General features: G+C 35.5%; 1 protein-coding gene across 1 annotated transcript; it reads left to right on the top strand.

The window, feature by feature from the left end:
* The first annotated feature begins 14,803 nt into the window (after positions 1 to 14,803).
* On the top strand, positions 14,804 to 15,298 carry LOC137760778 (developmental pluripotency-associated protein 3-like). Its single transcript, XM_068537658.1, has one exon. It carries the CDS (start codon positions 14,804 to 14,806, stop codon positions 15,296 to 15,298), a length of 495 nt encoding a protein of 164 aa, XP_068393759.1.
* The last annotated feature ends 308 nt before the right edge of the window (positions 15,299 to 15,606 follow it).

The following is a 15,606-nucleotide window of genomic DNA, read 5'->3' as shown; positions in this document are numbered from 1 at the left end:
GTGTCTTCTTTTTCTTTTGTTTACCAGTTTTGCTAGAGATTTGTCAATTTTCTTGATCTTTTTAAAGAACCAGAATATTGCTTTTTCCTATTGCTTTTCTCTTTTCAATAATTTATTCCTGTTCTTATCTTTTTAGTCATCACTTATGCTCCTTTAGGTTTATTTTGCTCTTCTTTTTCTAGTCTCTTGAAAAAGGGAGACAAGAATATTGATTTTAGGCCTTTTTTTTCTATGTAACTATATAGTGCTATAAATTTCCCTCTCTGCCTTGCTTTAAGTCTATACCACTAATTTTGATATGTTGTAATTTCATTCTCCATCAGCTCAATGTATTATCAGATTCCTCCGACTCTTGTGATTATATTGGTCCCATCCAAATAATCCAAGGTGATCTTCCCATTGCAATATTCTTAACATAATCATATCTGCAAAGTTTAATTTTCTATGTAAGGTAACATATACACAGATTCCAGAGATTAACACTTGGAAGCATTTGGGGAGAGGACATTGTCCAATATACCACAATGGATTATAAGACCCTAAGAGCAGGAATCACCCAACAGAATCTAACATCATGAGCTGTTGAACAGGAACTAGAATCATGGTGGAGACAGAACCACTGCCCAAAACAGCATCTACATAGAGAAGGAGAGGAACAAATACTATGGCTTCTCTCTCTCTCTCTCTCTCCACGCTCCAATCTTTTGTCAACACCTCCCAATGGTGGATCGAGATGGAAGGCAGATAACACTGGAGCTGAGGGAATGCATTGGATGTGTTAACCCCCATTGGTATAGAGCCAAAGAGTAAGGGAGAAAATACAATATCTCAGTGGAATTCTTTGACTTTGGCAGAGGAATGAAAATATTTTTAAATCACAATAAACCACTTCATAATGCCGGAATAGTTGATGCTATTCTAGAAAGTAAAAGGACACAAAACAATAATGTTTCTAGTTCTTAGTGGTTTTAACTACAAAATAATTCTGATGCAAAATGCACTTTGTAAAGGTAATATTTGCTTTAAAAAGCCATGGACCATTTAATCAAATATGCTTTTCATTAATAAGAATTCAGTGCACTGGCTAGTCTTTTGAAGGGAATGGTTTTACAAACTTTTGCTGTTTTATGACAGACTCTGTTTCAGCATCACCTCTGTAATCAATGTCCAGAGGTTTAGATGGCCTAAGAGTTTGAAAGCCTGTCATTTAGTTCCTGCTTTTGCTTTCTGTAAGTACTAACCCAATACAAATCAAACCAGACCTCTATTAAATGTGGTGTATCACTGCACTCTGTGTTCTGTGGTAGCCCATTTTAAAATATATGCACAGATGCAACAGGAACTGGCACCTGCAGCCCATGTAAACTCAGTAGAACGGAATACACTTAAATAGCTGTGTTCAGAGGGTGAAACAAAGAATGGAGGAGCACTACTTCAGAATGCAAATGAACCTGCAATCAATCACAACGGAAAGTGACTTACTTTAGACAGGCAAATCCAAGGCCCAGAATTAAAATAATTAGCCTTTCTGAAGAATGGCTCTAATTCTGTGTAACAGTCACAGCTTTAATCTGTTAATTTGTTAACAGTTAAATACCATTCCAGAGTTGCTATATATGGGAAAAGACAGTTACTTTATTTACGTAAGATAACTGAGCCTTAAGATGCCACTGTATTGATTATATTGATTGGCCCATATTTGGAACAATAAATTAGAAAACCAATACATCTAATTTGAAGAGGTATATTTTGAAACTGATGGTTCTTCGGACATATGTCCAGTTACTTGTTTGGCTTACTTCATTTACTCAAAAATGTGCACATTAAAATTATGTCTCTGTGTGTATGTGTTTGAATTTGCAGGGAAACAGCATTATTTTGATTCTGTTATTAAGTCCCCCCTCTTTTAGACACTGTATATACCTTAACAATAATTCTTACAATACAAAATGTACAGTGTAAGTATTATATTACAAATGTGGAAATCAAGGTTCTGAAATTAGGTAACAGTAGATAGAATGTATAGTAGGGTGGAGAACTCATGTCTGTTTGCATGGAGGTCTTTTCTTATTTTAAATAAAACACTCATTTTAATGTTTCATTGGTGCAAACTTTTTGTGAGTTTAAGCAAGAGTATAGTTTGCCAGATCCAAAGTTAAATTTCTTTCTGCAAAATAAATTGCCATTTGAAATGCTTACTTGGATTTCATTTTAAAGAAGAAATTACTAAAGATTATATAAGATTTCTTATAAAAACCAGTGGAAGGCAGAGTCATTGATGTGGGTTAAATAGGCACAAAAGGGAGAGAACATGTATGGAGAGAAGGAAAAATCATTTGCAGATAACAGATTGGTTGGAAATAATTCACAGTAGACTGTATAGAAAATTGTCAACTTGATAACATTGGCTACAAGGTCATGAATAATCTAGGCCATATTTAACCTTCTGTCTTCTTTTAGTTACTTTACTTTTCATATTGAACACTAGACATTAAAACCTGTCTTTATTCTTTTACGCATCCATGGCTTTGTATAAGAAGCTCCCGCTCCTGAAATTCTACATCCCCTCCCAGCCCCTTTCCCCATCTCTTCCCCAGAATAACTTCTAATTATCCTTCTAATTTCAACTTTTCCTGAGTGCCAAGTTATTGATTCAACTTCATTTTGAGAGAGTCCTGCCACACCCTATAGTTAATATCTGTCATCTAATGTTGACATATTTTTATAATCTGTTTACTAATCTATCTCCTGACTTGAACGTAAAAGCTGGAAATCAGGGCCCTGTATTATTACTTATTCAACCATCATTTTTGTTTAACTTAGTTAAACAAAATTTATTTTTACTGTATTTTATTCTCTTTGTAACATGCCATATTTCCAGCATGTCGTGACCCTTACGTTTTTAGTTCTAACTCTCCAGGACAACAAAGACCAGAAAGAAAGAAACCACTGGGTGTCTGCTCAAGCACTGACCTCAGAACTGGTCCCAGAAGTTGAGTTTCCACACCATGAAAAATAAACATACCCCATCACTGTTGACACTAAAAAAAAATCAAACAATTAGTTATTTTTTTCCTTGAGAACTTCTTAACAATGTAATTATTTACCCATCAGAAAATATCTATGGTATGCCAGTGAATAAACCTGTCAAAAGTAAAAATATAATACCCTTTATGGTGTAATTCCTCATTTTGTTAAAATGTTACACTATATAATTTTCTCATAATTCTCAATATTATAGTCTACTTCTTTATGAAATCAAAAAAAATAGCTCACAGGAATTTTGAAATATTAGACTGGGACATTCACAAGGACAGTGAAACAAAATCAGTATGATTTCTTTTGGCAGCATTTCACAAAGAAATATGTAGAGAAATTCCAGAGTGAAGAGATCTTTATTGGTTGCTGAATGCCTTGAAGGGTGCATACAAAATATGGTTTCAATGGCTTCTACTGACTGTGTTATGAGCTACAGTTTTTCTGTTAAGTGCTCTATGTATATGTGTTCATCATACCTAAGTTGTTTCCTCCTGTACTATAGGAAACATTGGGGAAACAGAGAGAAATTTCTCAATTATATATTTACAAGGTGATGGCCATGGTCTTTAAGTAAATCCCAAGGACACAGTTATTGTAAGATTTATTTTATACTTTTTTCCTGTTTCTTTATTTACTCCAAGGTTCCAATCCCTTCCAGTTTGTCTTTCTTTTTTTAGTTGATTAGAAAGGAAGTAATGGCACATTAGAGACAGAACTCCTTGGAAGGCTATGTAAGAGAGTAACACTGACATATAGAGAACAGAGCAAGCAGATGGTCACTTCAAAGTCATTTTCCAGTGTGTTTACAAATGTAACAGGGGCTGATTTTATTCTATCATATTTTGGTCTCTCAGTCTTTGAGAAAACTTTTACCTTTCAAGAGAGGTGATAGTTTCTTTAAAGCCTGGCACCTACTGCCTCAGCCTCCTTCTATGATATGCCTCACAGTGTTTTGGGACAGGGGTGGGGGACATCTCAAAATCTGGTTCACTGAACACTTGCACCTGAATTGCTTAGAGATTTTGGTATAAATGCACATTTGGGGTCTTATAACAATTAAATGACAGTCTCTGGGTTTCAACTCCAGAATGTATCTTTTTAACAAGCTCCTTGACGACTGTTGTGTAGTTAGAGAACTACTGGTTTACCAGCACCTTGGCATGAGTTTAATCAATACCTCTTTATCTGCCTGCTCTTTGCTCATGACCAAGCTATTATCACTTATTTTCAAGTTAGTGTCATTATGTAACTATAAAATTCTATATTTTTATATTCTATAAAATATAATGAAAGTATGTGATATAGTTTGTAAATAATTTTAAAAGTGAAAAAAGAAAAAATCAGACTGCAAACTGTTAAGTTCTGACATCTTCATGTTAAATTTCAAATAAGTTTTAATATCCAACAACAGTGGGCCTAGTATATAGGCCCCCAACCTTAGCATAAAACTGGATTGACATGCACTCTATAGGTACCAAGTTCTCCTTATGACACAATACCCATTTTATTCATCAACTCCTTCCAGGCTGCAAATACAAACTGCCTTAGAATCCAGTCCCCAAAATAGATTATTTAGAGCTGGTTTTCCATCTACCACTAAAGTCACTGGAACTGATCCTTTACACCCACCAGACTACGAAATCCCTCCATCCAGTAGACAGTTCTCTCTGGGTGTCAGTGGGCGCACTGTGTTCTGGACAAATCATCACCCACTGGAACCTGTGAAAATTCACCCAAAGTCCCCTCTGAAACGGAAGGTTTGTCAAAAGCAAAATTTTCTAATAACATCAACCACTTTGCAGAATCATCCCTTTGATTTTTTTGCTCTTTCTGAAACTAGGCTTTCTCCTCCACTCCTACCCATTTTGGCAATCAAGAATCCCTATGGCTCACTCAATAAAGTAATTTTATATTATTTTCCCATAATCTCTACCAGTCCTGAATAAGACTGGATGTTTGTCTTGCTCTGAATTATCACTTCCAGATACTTCTGTGATGCACAACACTGGGGGGGGGGGGGGATGGGGGGGAGGAAAGGTCCTGGAATTAGATTCATACATTCCTTATGGTCAGTACCTCTAATTCACAGCACCTGGCTTATTATCACTGTCTCCAGTACTAATACTGTTACCACTTGTGGTGACCTAAAAATCCACATAGAGAATCTTTCCACACCTCTGGCTTAGTCTCTTAGGTTCCTAACTTCCAATGATGATGACCTCTCCTCCATTCAGCCACCCTCTCCTAGAAGATTCCATGTAAAATCATTAGTATCATACATGCGTTAAAAGTATTATCACCATCTTTTCCCTCTTCTCCAATCCTTGTCATCATCAGGAAACATGCAAAATGGATTGAATGAAATGTCTACATATTCAGTAAAATGTTAGTAGCAACATTTCCATGAAGTTTAATTAATGACATTTCATAGATTAATATGTCCATTTTTAATATTTTTTCTATTCTAAATGTTTTAAAATATGTCAGTTTTGCCTTTGCAAGGAAATCGTAGATGCATATATACACTTTTCCATAGCATATAACTATCATGGATTTGTTGCTAATGCGTTTAGTGTAGGATGTTCCAACTCATCTAAAACTTTATTAATAAAGATATTTTTTCATAATTCTGTTTCTTCTCATTGATACTTATCATCAAAGAGGTGAAATCAAGAACCACATTAATACTGTCGAGACTGCCACTTTTGGCTATAATAAACTAGCAGGGATGAGATTTACCTTCCAGCCTGAAATAAACAAAAATCAGTGAAATACATGAAACAGTGGTATTTTAGATGCTGGGCATCAGGCAACATAGGAAATCAAGACCTGAGAAAAGGGAAATTTATGATGTTAGACCTACAGTTACCCAGATTATTTTTTGAAAGAGTTTTCAGGACTTACCTTGGGGAGGCGGAGATCCAAGTGAAGCCCAAGTTGCTTTCTATGAGCTGAGGAGACAGAGCTGAGACTCCAGGGAGATCAAACTCTGTTGTGCCAGAGTTTGCACAACAGAGTATCAGAGAGGAGAGAGCTGTGCAAAGAGAAACCCCCAGAGATCTGGGGAGGCTGCCCTTCAAAGATAAAGCCTGTATGCAACTGATCGGCACATGCGTTGATGAAGAGCTGGGGAAAGATGGGTCTGAGAGGATTAAAGGGAACAGTTCCCAGAGCTGGGCCAGGAATAGTGCCTGTTCCCACCACCCACACTAGCAAAACTTGATTCACAGCATGTTGGGGAAAGTATTCAAGAAGATCTTGCTTCAGCTATAGCTAATGATTAGCCCTAGACTGAGTACTTCTCTGGAACTGCTTAAAAAAACCCCAATGAAATCAAGATGCAAAAGGAGCAGTTTTCCAGTAAATGAACTGTAAAAATAAATAAGCCCAAGATTTATAGGAATCACCAGCTCTGCTGTACATATGGCATCAGAGGTCACTTAGCGTCTCTTCCACTGTACTCTATTGGTTGAAGCAATAATAAACTTAAAGCAAGGAGTGTCAAGGAATTTGGGGGCCATATTTTTAAACTACCTCAGTTACATCTCAAGTTCATTTTGTTGTTACTGCATGAATATCACCACTAGATTGACTCAACAAATTACAGAAACCACTTAATGAATTCATGATTCCGAGAAAAAGGGGCTATTATGGTAGGCAGAAGCAAATGGAAGCATTGAGGATTCCACTACACAACAAACAAAAATTTTTAAAAATATATTTTTTATCCATTTAAATTATATATGCAAATGAAATTAGTGAAAGTTCAGATCAAATTGATATGTTTGAGATGTGGGTATAAATATTCCCATTACTTCCATATGTAATTCTCCAATGTGGCCTGTGGAAAAATCTAGGAAAATCTGATAAAATACTGAAAACGAGTTAGCAGCTGTGGTTGTAGCTTCTGTTCCTATTATAGTATTCCTATTGGATGAAATTAATATACTCATGGAAATTGGTATGCAACAATGAGTCAAGCTAAAATGTCTTTTCTGTGATTTTCTACATTGACCACAAAAATCATGTCATTGTCCCAGCCGGCTATTGGTTAATCCTAAATGATCTAAGTATATCAAAATGAAATAGATGCTTATACCACAGTCACCTATAGCAAGAAATGTCTAAGAATTGAAAAGATGATTTATATGCTTTGATCATTCTGAAGTTATTTTTGTATATGGTCTAGTTCTAAATATTTTATATTTTTACCCTACACAGATAATTAAACTGTATTGAGAATGATAACATATTCCTTTTGGTTTGAGTGAATGCATTTGCAAATTAATGTAACTGTGGTAAATTTCCTGCTTTTAAAATCAAAGGCCATGGGCTTCCCTGGTGGCGCAGTTGTTAAGAATCTGCCTGCCAATGCAGGGGACACGGGTTTGAGCCCTGGTCTGGGAAGATCCCACATGCTGTGGAGCAACTAAGCCTGGGCACCACAGCTACTGAGCCTGCGCTCTAGAGACTGTGAGCCACAACTACTGAGTCCGTGTGCCACAACTACTGAAGCCCGTGCGCCTAGAGCCCGTGCTCTGCAATAAAGAGAATCCACTGCCATGAGAAGCCCATGCACTGCAACTAAGTGTAAACCCCGCTCGCCACAACTAGAGAAAGCCCACGTGCAGCCAAAAATAAAAATAAATAAAATAAATCAGTTTTAAAAATACAATTTAAAATCAAAGGCCATGAAAATATTTTAAAGAAATATTACTGTATTATAGAAAAAACAAATTAATAGCTAAGAGTATTCTTTTTTAGATCAATAGAGATACTATATGGATAAATAGACATGTACTTGATTTTAAAACCTTTTAAGTGGGTTTATAAATTTAAGGTAAAGTAGCAGAAATGTCATGAAATGGGAGTGTGTTCCTCTTTTATTTCCACTTAGAATAGACAGCCTTCCATGAAAAACCTTACATATTTTTCTTTGATAAAAACAAGATGATTTATAACCTTAAGGTAACATTATCTTAACAATATGGAATATAGTTTCAAAGATTTATTAATAACATTTGCATTATTAATTTTAAAAAGTTTAAATGATCATTTTAAGTCATTCATATTCATCTTAATATTGATTTTGATCTTTCTAATATGGCAACTTAAATTCCATCTATAACTACATCTATAACTTCTTTGATACATCTATAACTTCTTTGATATAACTTCTTTGATACAAGGTAGTCAGATTTTCCATGAACCTGGCTGATTCAAGTCGTCCCAGACAGTGAGTCGAAAATGTGTCAAGACTGGAAGCGGGACAGAAAAATCACGCAGACACCTGAAGTGAGCAGTGTTGAAACTCACGGCATATTCGGGTAAGCTGGTTATATTTTTACCTGAGTCTTTATAGAAGAGCTTATGATCAACAACTAATTGCTAATAAGCATACCCTACAAAGAGCAAGGTATTCAAATAAAGCCTGTGAATAGAATATATTTCATTAACTCTAAAATGCAGCCAATTATGTGTCATAATTTCACATACATTACAAAACGTGCTGCCACTTAAACTGTGTAATGATGCTTTGTCACTGCTTGTATGTTTTCTTTATTTGATTTACATTGGATGTGGTCTTTTATTTGAGTTATTCAGGGTTTTCTGCAAAAACATAAAGCAAATATACATAAAGTAAATTAAATATTTCTAAAAGGCATGCACAAAGTCCATCTCTTTTGGGTAATTTTCTGACTGATTGCTGATTCTTGTACTTTGCTACCTGTACCATCTTCTGTGCCATCAAGAGCATTGGTGATGACACATTTATTGAAAGAGTGGAGCTTGTCTCTTTAGGATTTTCTTCCAGGCAACAAGGGAGTAGCTTAAAGATCACTGGATTGAGTTTCAGTTTCAGATAGTCAATCAAGCTCACACTCGACTTTCCCAACAATAATCTGCAGAAATTTTACGAAACAGGGAACAGAGTAGCACACACCACACAGCAAACACGGTTCCCATTGTAACTGCCACTTAATGGGGCGTTGTTTGGATTGGAGACAAGAGCTGATGTAAGTGAGGGTCACATTAACAAAGGAAAGGTGAAGGGTCCAGAGACTCTCAGCTTAAAATTCTTGCTAGTAAAGTTGCACCTGCAGGGGTGTGGATCTACTTCCATTTTAGTGCTGCTGAAGTCATAGATTACACGTTATTTTTTTAAAAACTTAATAACCAGTTTTTAAAACTTGGAAGCATTCTTGAATCAGTACTCAGTACATAGTAACCTCAGGAACATGCTCATTTGTCTCCAACTGGGTGCATGGTTTCAGTTAATATTTCAAGAAGTTTAATTCAGGATAAATATGTCCTCACTTTTCCTTAACACTAAAGTCAAGTTGTTGAGCCTTTCTGCCAGTATCTTTGTCTTATTTGGCATGTTTCCATGGTCTGATTAGATCTGCAATTCATGTCTTTCTTTTGTATTGTTATTTAGTCTATTTTTATTTAGATGTATTCACATCTATTTTGGGTTGTTTCTTTTGTCTCACTTTCTTAAGGTGTTAATCTTTCTTATGTCTGCGTACTGTCACTCATAATAGGCTTTAAAGAAATTTGATAATATTCCATCAAAATTTTCTAACATTTTGTAGTAGGGGTAGAGTGATAAAAGTATAAACCACAGAATCATGTTACTCAAACTAGAAATGATTCATTGCTTTTTAACCCAATATCAAACCCTCACGAAATATAATTATTTCTGTTCCTCACAGTTCTGGACTAAATTATTAAGATGTAAAACACCAATTTTTAGGTGGTACCCTATCATTTAAAGGGTTTCTCTCTGGCCCTGCCACTCATGGAGGAGGAATCTACGGAGTTAAAGAGATATGTCCACTCTGTTTGGTTCTCTTTGTGTCTTCAATTCTGGTATAAAACTCTGAGTGTCCAAGAATTCGAAACCCTATCCTTGCCTTCTAGGTTGTTATGGAAGTATAATTTTCAAGGTAGGATGATAGAACATATTTCATATAATGCTTTGATGTCTTGATTTGTTTTTGTTTTTGTTTTTTGATTTTGGTATTTTAAATATGGGTTTGGCCAAAAGGTTCGGTCGGTTTTTTCCGTAAGATGGCTCTAGTAGCACTTAGTTATCTTTAACTTTATTCAAAACAATTTTGTTAGGCTGTATGTGACAGCTGTCATATCAGCGTGCATTTAGAAAAAGACTTATCAAAACTGGTGAATTTTTGTGTAGCCATTTTAATATTGAGGATGGAAGAAAAAAGGCAACATTTTTGGCATATTATGCTTTATTATTTCAAGAAAGGTAAAAATGCAACTGAAACACAAAAAAAGTTTTATGCAGTGTGTGGAGAAGGTGCTGTGACTGATCGAACGTGTCAAAAGTGGTTTGCGAAGTTTCGTGCTGGAAATTCTCTCTGGACAATGCTCCACGGTCGAGTAGACCAGTTGAAGTTGGTAGCTATCAAATCAAGACATTCATTGAGAACAGTCAGCGATATACCACATGGGAGATAGCCAACATACTCAAAATATACAAATCAAGCACTGAAAATCGTTTGCACCAGCTTGGTTATGTGAATCACTTTGACGTTCCGGTTCCACATAAGTTAAGCGAAAAAAACCCTCTAGACTGTATTTCCACATGAGATTCTCTACTTAAACGTAATGAAAACATTACACTTTTAAAACAAATTGTGACGGGTGATGAAAAGTGGATACTGTACAATAATGTGGAACGGAAGAGATCGTGGGGCAAGTGAAATGAACCACCACCAACCACACCAAAGGCCAGTCTTCATCCAAAGAAGGTAATGTTGTGTATATGGTGGGATTGGCAGGGAGTCCTCGATTATGAGCTCCTTCTAGAAAACCAAATGATTAATTCCAAGTACTGCTCCCAATGAGACCAATTGAAAGCAGCACTCGATGAAAAGCATCTGGAACTAATCAACAGAAAATGCATAATCTTCCATCAGGATAATGCAAGACCGCATTTTTTTTTTTTTTTTAGCCATTTGCATATATTCCTTGGCACCGTGTCTGTCCATCTTTTGCTTGCTTTTTTTCGTTTTTTTTAACCTTTTTTTTGGAGTATAATTGCTTTACAATGGTGTGTTAGTTTCTGCTGTATAACAAAGTGAATCAGCTATATGTATACATATATACCTATATCCCCTTCCCTCTTGCGTCTCACTCCCACCCTCCCTATCCCACCCCTCTAGGTGGTCACAAAACACCGAGCTGATCTCCCTGTGCTACGCAGCTGCTTCCCACTAGCGATCTATTTTACGTTTGGTAGTGTATATATGTCCATGACACTCTCTCACTTCATCCCAGCTTACCCTTCCATCTCCCCGTGTCCTCAAGTCCATTCTCTAGTAGGTCTGTCTCTTTATTCCCATCTTGCCCCTAAGTTCTTCATGACCTTTTTTTTTTTTTTTTGATTCCATATATATGTGTTAGGTTTTAATTAGATTACTTTAAAATGCACAACAGTGAGAATTTCTGAATGTTTTATTAAAATGATAAAATTTTATTTCCCAAGAACAAACTCTAGTCACTAAATAGCATTTGTGAATTGAAATTATTTTTGTTATTAGGTTTAAAACTTTAAGCGACTTTTTTTTCTCAGTTTGTGAATCATTTGTTCAATTTTGGAAAAAAAAAGATCAATAGCACAAATACACTCATATTTACTTTACTGTATTTTGTAGATTTAAGTTTGATAGCTTGAGGGTGTTTTATATTTTTATATCTTCTGAATGTATAAAACAGTGACCTAAAGTTTTGAACTCCTGATATACCACAAGATAATCTTTTCCCTCGATCTTTAACTTTGAGGTAAATACAGATATTTTTCTTAATCTTAATTGATATATCTCCTACTCTACCATGATGAAGAACTTAATTCGCCTTCATTTTAATTTACAATACAGTCAGAACAATCAATATTTGCTGAAAAACTTGTAATTAATTTTCTTCTTCAGTTTAAATTTTCAGTGGACAAAAAGTAATTCGAGAGTTCTTATAATAGAATTTTGCATGAAAAGAACTTTTTTATAGCACATCATTACAATGTGCAAAGCAGTCTCTTTTACAATCCTATGGGCCAATTACACTTTTTTTTTTTTTTTTTTTTACAGATGCAGAAAATGAGATTCAGAGAGAATAGATATTGGGACTATAATTCAAATTTTAGATATTTGTCTGTAGATTATAAAAGTATTTCTTTTGTGCAGTAGCTACCTTTGCAGAGTCTTAAAACAATCTTCAGGTACTTCAGGTGGCTGTTCAAAAGTTCAGGGTTGTTACTAGAGCAGAATAGATGTTTATGAAAAGGATACTAGGTAACTTTTTTATTACTTTTTTTTTTTTTTAAATTGGAGTATAGTTGATTTACAATGTTGTGTTAGTTTCAGGCTTACAGCAAAGTGAATCTGTTATACATTTACATATATCCACTCTTTGTTTTAGATTCTTTTCCGTATAGGCCATTACAGAGTATTGATTTGAGTTCCCTGTGCTATACAGTAGGTCCTTATTAGTTATCTGTTTTATATATAGTAGTGTGTATATGTCAATCCCAATCTTCCAATTTATCCCTCCCCCTCTTACCCTCTGGTAACTATAAGTTTATTTTCCACATCTGTAACGTTATTTCTGTTTTGTAGATAAGTTCATTTGTGCCCTCCTTTCTTTTTAGATTTCACATATAAGCAATATCATATGATATTTGTCTTTCTCTGACTTACTTCACTCAGTATGACAATCTCCAAGTCCATCCATGTTGCTGCATATGGCATTATTTCATTATTTTTTTATGAAGATCAAGAACCAGGTTCAGTGCCTTCCTGTTGGGAACTAAGACCAAGAACAAAAACAACAACAGTAAAATTGTAGGACTGGTTTGATGAGGAAACCACTGCCCTTCTCACTGACTACTGAGTGCCACAAGTTGCTCCCTGCTGGAAACACACCCTACAGGCTTTCCTGCTACAATGGAAGAAGCAAGAACTCCACTACACAGATTTCTTTCATCAAGAACTCCAGGATGAGGGAAATCTATGTGAATTATATCTCCTGGAGTGTTCAGAATTGAGGTCCTTTTCAGCTCCAAAATCAAGCTAAGTCTGATTGGCAAAGCCTTAACACATAACTTGAACCCCTTAGCTGTAAGGGCTGAGGAGGGAGTATATGGCGTTTTCACATCCTATGGTGAGTCAGATCTATAACTGAGATCATACGATGTAGACAGAGGTGGGTCCAGTTATTATTTCTGGGGTTTCTTGAGTAGTAGTAGTAGTAGTGGTGGTGGTAATAATAATAAGAAGAAGAAGATATAAAATTAGGTGTAGGAACTTTAAATGGGTCTGAATAGAAGTGGTTAAAGATGAAGTCTTTACCTAGATATGGATTATAGGAGAAAGACATTGTCTTCTGAAATGAAGTTTGACATTAGCTGTAGATATTTGTGGTTTTTCTTTGTCAGATTAAAAAAGGTCCCTTCTATTCCAAGTCTGCGAGAATTTTGTTTTAAATCATGAATGGATGCTGAATGTTGGCAAATACTATTTCCTCACCTATTGGTATGATCCTTTGTTTTTGTCTTTGTTAACTGTCTTAAGATAATGAATTATACTGATTAGTTTTCAAATGTTGAACTAGCCTTGCATTCCTAACATAACTCTCCTGATTGTGCTTTTTTGTTTGTTTTTATATATTATTTAAATTTGCTAGTATTTCATTAAGAAATTTTACATCTGTTTTTATGTCATATTGTTCTTTTTATTATTATGATCTCTGTCTTGTGTGTCAAAAGATGCTGGCCTCCTCAAGTGAATTGAGAAGGGCTGCTGTCTCTTAAATTTTCTGGAAGACATTTTTAAGAACTGGCATTAATTCTTCCTTAAATGTTTGGTGTAATTCACCAGTGAAGCCATCTATACCCGACATTTTCTTTTTCAGAAAGGTTTTAGCTACAAATTTAGTAATGAATTATGGAAATGATCTCTGAAAATACAGTCTTGTAGCTACAAATTTAGTACTACTCATGTTATCTATTTCCTCTAGGGTGAGTTTAGGTAATTTGAGTCTTTCAAGGAATTGGTCCATTTCATCTAAGTCGTCAAGTAATAATACTATACATTTCCCTCCCATCTTGATGTAAGTGTATTCTTCAGATTTGATAGGTTGTCTTTTCATTTTCATTTAGTTCAAAATGTTTTCTATTTTCTTTGAGACTTCTGCGTTGGTCAGTGTAGTATTTCGTAGAGTTTTGCTTGCTTTTTAAAATATTTGTAGGTGTATCTGATATCCTGCTATTTTTTTTATGTTTAATTCTCTTTTTGTCAGAGAATATTGTCTGAGTAATTTTAATTCATTGAAATTCAATAAGATTTGTTTAGTGACCTAGAATATGATCTAGCTTGGTAGACAAGGGCATTGCTAAATCACGTGGGTCAAGTCTTCCTTGTGTGTTACAGTTTTATGATGTGGAGGATATTTAGAATCCGGGTATTCTGCCTCTAAATGCCAGTAGTTTATAACAATTATTTTGCAACCAAGTTTTCCTCAGAAATTTTTAGATGCCTGTTGGGGGCAGCAATGCTTCCTATTGAAAATAACTAATTTAAAGAATCATGGGTTGGATTCTTCTCTCACCTCCGTGTGTCAGCTTGGATTTTTCTCCCTCTTTCTTAGCTCTGTAGTTCTTCCAGGCTACTTTGTAGCAATTTGATTCTAAAGCATCACCTTCCACTGGAACCCAAAGGTCTGGAGGAGCTTCAAGCTCCCAATGGATTCATCTGAGGTTAACCCAACCTGGAGCCTGGAGTCTCCTCAAATGTCCATCGATGAAAATTCCCAGGCAATTCCAGTTGCCTCTCAAACTATGTCTGAAGTGTTAATAAAGAACCTCAGTAACTTGACGCTCAACCCTAGTATCAAATTGCCCTTCATTCTACCAGAATGTCTACCTCAACCGACTGGGTGGTTACTTGGTGAAAACATACCCTGTAGGAGAGGGGTGACGACCATGTTAACTGATCGGAGAGATAAGATGGAGCGGCTGATTCAATCTATTAAAAAGCGCTACTGCAAAGGAGTTTCTCGGTCTGACTCTCAAAGAGAACCATTGCAGAACGACGTTGAGACTCCCTCAAGAGTGCAAAGAGTTAGATGCAGCTGTCGTTTTTGCCGGTCTCATAGAGATCCTTCTGAGGGTAATTATGAGAATTATTACACCAATAAGTATTACAGTAATTATGACATGGAGTCGGATGAGCCATAAACCTCATTCTTGTACTATTTTTTCTTACTGGTAATTTTAGGATCATTATGAAGCAGCTTGGGAAAGACTGTGTACCAATATTTTGATAACCTATAAGTTCTGTGATGTCTTTTTTTCTTGCATCTCTTTTCTACCTTAATACAGTAACTTATAAGGAATCTACGTAGCTTGCATTTAATGACTTGAATATACTTTAGTTCCACTTTGTGAAACAAATTAACTTGTGTGGAAGGAATGTGAAGAAAACATTGAGTGGCTTGGCCACAGCATTGTTAGAACAGCATGTTGAATTGTAATAAAAATTTTTG

Source organism: Eschrichtius robustus, chromosome 3 (assembly GCF_028021215.1).
Source record: "Eschrichtius robustus isolate mEscRob2 chromosome 3, mEscRob2.pri, whole genome shotgun sequence".
Classification (NCBI taxonomy): Eukaryota; Metazoa; Chordata; class Mammalia; order Artiodactyla; family Eschrichtiidae; genus Eschrichtius; species Eschrichtius robustus.
This window is presented reverse-complemented; position numbering and strand designations above follow the sequence as displayed.